We start from the raw sequence: 6310 nt of genomic DNA on the forward strand, positions 1-6310 counted from the left end.
AAGCACTACTTTACGCGCGTATGTTCAAATCTCCAAATGACAGCTGCATTTAACAAGAAATTGAAGGTAATACATTTAATAAATCCTATTCAAAAAATATTATCTTAACCGTAATTTTTTTATTATTTACACTGTTAAGAAAATAGATTGATCACTTTGGATAAGATAATATTTGGTGTAAATTTTATGTCAATATGATGGGTGGTTCATCCGATGGTGGTAATTCGTTTGTTTCTTGAGTTTCGACAATTTTGCTCTCAATGATATTTCCATCTGCATCTAATTCATCGATGGATATTAAGATGTTCGAAATAATAGGCATTGACTTTCCATCGCACTGTGCCGTGTCGCATTGAGCACCTGCTTCAGTTTCAGATTCATTCAAGTTTGTACCTCCCTTGTCTTCGACAACCTAATTAAAAAATCAGCAATTAATTAAATTAAGTAAAGAATAAACGAAATCCACATACTTCTTACTTAACATTAAACATTATACAAATTTACCTTAAGTTCAGGATATTGTGCCGTGTGATTCACCTCTATTTTGTACTTCGTATCTGGAGGCTTTAGATAGTCCTGAGGTGCATTACCATCTTCATCGATGCTTTCATATCGGACCATTTGAAGTCTGTAACACCCATCGTCATCTCGCGTATACTGAAATCGTTTATGCCCATTGGGCAACTGTAAATGATGGGCCTCTTTGAGGTGCTTCGTGAGCCTGTAACTTTTTCGATATTTTATGGGACACTCGTGACAACAGTACCATCGAATTTCTAAGCAATGAGCTCTTTCTATATGTCTGCAAAAAATTGATCCATAAAAAATTGTATCGGTAGATTTTTTCATTAGTATAGTTATGACATGATATGTGTCTCACAGTACCTATCTAAAATGTAAGCACCTTTACAGGTGTAAGAACAGCCTTCGAAATGGCACACAAAGTTAGGACCACTTGTATGCACGGTCATGTGAGTGTCCAGATCTTGCTGCGATTTGGCAGCATGTGAACACAGTTGGCAGGGAAATGATCTAGTTGTTACATGTCGATACCGAATATGTTTGGCTAGACTTGACGGTGTTTCACAACTCATGTCACAGAATAGGCATTTGTAATTAAATATATGAAGTCTCATATGGTCCCGCAGAATACCTTCCGTTGGGTAAAATTTGTTGCAGTGCGAGCACTGAAACCCTTGAACTGAAAATAAAACATATACATTACTCTATTAATGCATTTTTTAAAATGATTTAATTTATTCAAAGCAGTGTTATCTGTACCATCCACTGGAATTTGTCTTTTACAATGATCATGAAATTTTGTGTTTGAAGCGAACATTACTCCACAATCCGGACATGCCACTACTTTCTCCTTAGTATGACATCTTAGATGCTCTCTAAGTTTGTACAAGCTGGAATATACTCCAATACAACCAGTCCATTTACATTTTACACCTCCTTCAATTTTATTGCCCTGTGGATGAGTTTCTATATGTGCATTGACATGATATAAATATATTTGGTAATTCGTGAAAGTCTTTAAACATTCCTCCCATTGACAAATGTGAGCGGATGGTATTTCAATGACATTTTTCCAGTTAGAATTTCGGTAGCATTTCTAAAAAAATATATTAAAAATATTTATATATATTAAATATAATTTTATTTTGTTATTAATGTCTTATGTATATTTCTTACGGGTAACTTCACTCTTCCCCTAATGTTAGAGCCAATACATTTTAGTTTTGTGTGATAGGCATGATAATTAACATGTCGAATAATGTCATCGTTTATACCACTCTCGTAAGTACAGCCCTTCCATTGGCATAGGTACACCGACTTTTCATCCTCTGTTATTTTAACTTCTAACTGGGGTACGTGATTAGCTACATGTTTAACAAATATTCCCATGGAGTTAATACTGAAGTCACAATTTTTCCACTCGCACAGTAAAAGCAAAACTTCGGCTTTCATCTGTTTAGCTAGCCTGCGTCTTTTGGCTCCACATTCCGAGACAGAATCAAACTCTGAATCTGTTTCAATGAACTCATCTCGTTCATTTTCCAATTTCCTCTTTGCAGTATTGTCCTCAAAGTACAGAACATCCTTTTGGGATTCTACCCAATCGCTGCACCTTTCTTGCACTTCTTGACTTGTAATTAATTTTTTCACTGCGTCTGCCATTCCGTGAAAGTAACCACAATTTTATTTCTCTGTAAAAGACCGAGCCATTTGAGCACCCAACATTTGAGCTCCTACGTTTATACAATTCCTTTGTAAAGCCTCTCTAACTGTTGAAATTAATTTCTTACCACATATATCTAACTTCTCGTATTTAATACAATCGATCCAGCTGATCAAAATTGGCGCTCTTTTTCGCAATAAAAATGGATGCAGCTTCCAACAGGTATTAGCACAAGAATCAGCCAGGATTGTAGTCCACAAATAAATGGGTCCCTTATTTATCATTCTAGAAATGTTATCACTTGCATATTACCAAAGTCTGAACATTATTGTCCAATAATTCGAGTCATTTTCCTCGGATATCTCGGACACGATTTCTTCTTCCTTATCAACATGTCCAACAGTGCCAGTCGTTCGCTGTTTCGTTATTTTGTGCACAGCGAGATACTAGTCACCTTTAACAGGGAAATTCATTGACTACAGACCAGCAGGTGAAAAATGGAACGACGTAAACGATAATTTTCTGATCTTAGGTTTTACCTGGCCAGGATATTTATAATTACACCTACGTACGTACCCGTTCCTCTCATTTCTTGGCGCGTTTTCCTTCATTTTCTGTGCGCAGCACTAGACGGTTGGAAGGCAACGAGAAACTATATTTTCTACAGAATGTATAGGTTGAGGGAAATAATCAAAATTGATCGGGATAGAGCTTGACAAAATTTCGATTGAGTCTCTTGACACCGCACAGTAGACACGCGACTCTGTTGACGCTTAGTGGCCACTACTGGCGGGATGCCCGGTAGGTCTTTGAAAGGGGATAAATATTCACGTCTTTTTCTAAATTTATACCTCATTTAATACACAAATTATATTTCCAAACAGTTAAAAAGACGCAAAGTTTTCAAAATAAAAATAAACGTTAGTCAGGGATGAGTGTGTAAACAATATTTAATTTTCTTAGGTTAGCACGTAGTAGGAGTAAGTAGGAAAAAAATTGTATTAGCAGTGTAGTAGCAGGAAGGATTGACTTATTAAACTCGTACTTGTGTAAATGCATGTAATGATGATACTGAGGAGAGTTACAATTGAAAGTGTTAAGACTTTTTATTCTGAACATTTAAGACAGTCGATAACAACAAGTAGGATATTTGGTACGTCTTTAACAGGATACTCGACCATCTACGCCTTGTCCTCAGGTATTGACTAGTTCTAATGTTTGTTGTTTAAAGACGGTAGGAGTGAGCATGAAGATTGTAATAATTGTAATTAGTTACATTTGTTAAGGGCAAGGAAAATGTGGAGTCGCAGTAGTAAGGATATCGGGCAGTCGGTCATTGGAGGCAATGCAGAAAATGACAAAAATATGTCAGCCAGAACCAAGGAGAGCATATCTGCGTAGTATACGAGATCCTGACAATGGGGAAGTTATAGACAAAGGGTTATGCTTATGGTTTCCAGGTATTTTATAAAATAGGATATGGTGTCTAAGGAAGTGGTTCATGTTGGAGTATAATAACAAATAGTGAACACTATGGTGTTTGTATCTTTTTCATTGATTGTAGGACCCAATTCCTTTACTGGCGAAGACAGTGTGGAATTTCAAGTTCACGGAGGTCCTGCTGTACTTAGTGCTCTATTAACTGCTTTATCAAAATTGAAATTTCGTCATGCATTACCTGGAGAGTTCACAAAACGGGCCTTTTTTAACAATAAGTTAGATTTAGTAGAAATCGAGGGCTTAGCAGATTTAATTCATGCGGAAACCGAACAGCAAAGAAAACAAGCTTTGTTGCAGGCTGACGGCAATCTCAGCACACTGTACAACAAGTGGAAAGATATCCTTTCTCGATGTGTTGCTCATTTGGAAGCTTTCATAGACTTCAGTGAGGAAGAAAACATCGAAGGCGATGTTTTAGAAAAGTGCAATAATCAACTAAACAATCTTATGAGGCAGATTAAGAATCACCTTGCAGATGGGAGAAAGGGCGAAATTCTGCGTAATGGTGTGAGAACTGTAATTATTGGAGAGCCAAATGTCGGAAAAAGTAGTTTACTGAATTATTTAGTACAAAGAAATGCGGCAATTGTTTCGCCAATTGCTGGTACTACAAGAGATATTGTTGAATTGTCTACTGACATCTCTGGCTATCCAATTATATTAGCAGACACGGCAGGTATCATTAAGAAGTCAAAAGATATTATTGAAAAAGAGGGGGTTCGCAGAGCTAAGGCTTATGCGGAAAAAGCTGACTTTATTATTCTAATGATCAATGCACTTGCTTATTTGGAAAGCAAGAAGACATATGAAGAATATCTTAATACTTATATAAATAAATTAGAGTTAGAAGATATTTTACTGGATAGTGGAAGATTACAAAAACACTGTCTCGTAATTATGAATAAGACTGATCTACTCAACGAAGAGACTAACGAACGTTTGAGAAAGTCTGGCATAATAGGAATTTCTTGTGTTCAGGAAGAAGGCTTCGACAAATTTTTGGAATCTGCTACAAATTATTTTAAAGAGATGTTAGCATTACATTTAACAGTGAATATTTTTTGTCTCGCTTTATATACTTTTCTGAACAATGTCTTAATTTTCAGATGCGGTAATCCTTCTAGAGAACACCCTACGATCAGTCAGACTAGACACAGAAATCATTTGACAAATTGTTTAGAACATCTTTGTAGATATTTTACCATCATTGCTCGAGAAAATTATGATATTGTAATAGCTACTCAAGAAATTCGTAATGCGATGAGAGAACTTGGAAAGGTTACAGGTCATGTGAGTACGGAACAAATTTTAGATATTATATTTAAGGAATTTTGTATAGGAAAATAAAATACTTCAAATCAATCTTCATTTCATTTTATTTTATGTTCATTTATATAGTATTTTACACAAGTATGAATAATTAAAAAATATATTACATTTTCAAATTATTGCGTTCTGCATTTGTAGTAAACTGCGCCACTTACTCCGAACTAAGTATACGCCTCAGTATCGGTCACAGAGGGTACCTCTATGAACGTGTATACTTGGGGTCAGTGTGCATACGCAGGTTGCGCGTGTAAACGTTCCTCTCTTGAAGTGAACCGTTTCTGTAGGAAGGTATCTACGAAAAGTAATCCGGAAATATTTGGAACATCTTTTATAGTTAATATTTTTAACGCATTAATGTGAAATATTGGATATTACCACAACTTGATCCGATTCATATTAATGGTTGAAAATGCAGCATCCGTTAGTTGATCGTACGGTTGACCTAACCTACATTCTGTGTAATGTTCCAGCAGGATGGCACCAAGGTACGAGTTGGCTGTAGGCCTCAACAAAGGCCACAAGACTTCCAAAATCAGAGTGGCGAAGAATAAGTCAGAAAGGGAAAAAACTGTCGTTGTCCGGCCAGCCAGACTGAAGGGCGTAAGTTTAATCCTATGCTATTATTGTTAATAATGCCGTCATTGAATGAGGTTATGTGTAATCAGAACGAATACCATGTGAGATGTCAGAATTGAAATGCAAGATCGTCGTTGGGTTTAAATTTTATGTATGTCGTATCATGATTTTAGCGTCAGACGAAACACACCAAGTTCGTTCGTGACTTGATCCGCGAGGTAACCGGCCATGCCCCGTACGAAAAGCGAGCCATGGAGTTGCTTAAGGTTTCCAAGGATAAGCGTGCTCTTAAGTTCTTAAAGAGGAGGGTAAGTTAATTTTTAGTTTTTTTTATGTGGTTTAATTGTGGTATGTCCTAGTGAAAGTTGAAGTGTTAAATAATAAGGTGCTAGCAATGAACGTTACGATGGAAGTGTATAATTAATAGAGTGAAGCAAATAGAAATTATTATATCCTTATACTTAAGGTATACCGATATTGTATGACCAGATATATGTACTATTTAATTCACAAGCGTCGTCTTATCTAACGTGTATTTCTATACTTTTATTATTAGCTGGGTACTCACATCCGCGCTAAGAGGAAGCGCGAGGAACTTGGAAACATTCTTGTCCAAATGAGAAAGGCAGCCGCGCATCATTAGGTGCAACACCTAGCTATAAGACTTTGTACCTTAAGCGAATAAAGGGATTTAGTAACATAAGTAATAATTAATCGTTC

At 36.3% G+C, this 6310-nt stretch overlaps 3 protein-coding genes across 6 annotated transcripts; 2 read left to right on the forward strand and 1 right to left on the reverse strand.

The window, feature by feature from the left end:
* Positions 1 to 84: 84 nt before the first annotated feature.
* LOC105700515 (histone H4 transcription factor) lies at positions 85 to 2974 on the reverse strand. The gene is made up of 7 exons (XM_012426389.2): positions 2762 to 2974; positions 2313 to 2639; positions 1699 to 2213; positions 1282 to 1618; positions 886 to 1201; positions 505 to 802; positions 85 to 412 (listed from the first exon to the last, which is right to left on the reverse strand). The coding sequence occupies exons 3-7, from the start codon at positions 2182 to 2184 to the stop codon at positions 185 to 187; spliced, it is 1665 nt and encodes a 554-aa protein (XP_012281812.1). The 5' UTR covers positions 2185 to 2213; positions 2313 to 2639; positions 2762 to 2974; the 3' UTR covers positions 85 to 184.
* A 149-nt stretch (positions 2975 to 3123) lies between these two features.
* On the forward strand, positions 3124 to 5059 carry LOC105700519 (tRNA modification GTPase GTPBP3, mitochondrial). Its single transcript, XM_012426402.2, has 4 exons — positions 3124 to 3383; positions 3472 to 3645; positions 3750 to 4716; positions 4792 to 5059. Exons 1-4 carry the CDS (start codon positions 3239 to 3241, stop codon positions 5030 to 5032), a joined length of 1527 nt encoding a protein of 508 aa, XP_012281825.1. The 5' UTR covers positions 3124 to 3238; the 3' UTR covers positions 5033 to 5059.
* Positions 5060 to 5168: 109 nt separating this feature from the next.
* LOC105700524 (60S ribosomal protein L36) lies at positions 5169 to 6297 on the forward strand. 4 transcript variants are annotated; one of them, XM_012426414.2, is made up of 4 exons: positions 5169 to 5302; positions 5485 to 5614; positions 5764 to 5898; positions 6147 to 6297. In XM_012426414.2, exons 2-4 carry the CDS (start codon positions 5489 to 5491, stop codon positions 6231 to 6233), a joined length of 348 nt encoding a protein of 115 aa, XP_012281837.1. In that variant the 5' UTR covers positions 5169 to 5302; positions 5485 to 5488; the 3' UTR covers positions 6234 to 6297. The 4 variants fall into 4 exon arrangements, with proteins under 4 accessions (XP_012281837.1, XP_023290314.1, XP_012281839.1 ...); XM_023434546.1 differs by having other exon boundaries at positions 5241 to 5302; positions 5488 to 5614; XM_012426416.1 differs by having other exon boundaries at positions 5247 to 5315.
* The last annotated feature ends 13 nt before the right edge of the window (positions 6298 to 6310 follow it).

Source organism: Orussus abietinus, unplaced genomic scaffold, assembly GCF_000612105.2.
Source record: "Orussus abietinus isolate OABI.00-Male unplaced genomic scaffold, Oabi_2.0 scaffold2, whole genome shotgun sequence".
In the NCBI taxonomy this organism is placed as follows: domain Eukaryota; kingdom Metazoa; phylum Arthropoda; class Insecta; order Hymenoptera; family Orussidae; genus Orussus; species Orussus abietinus.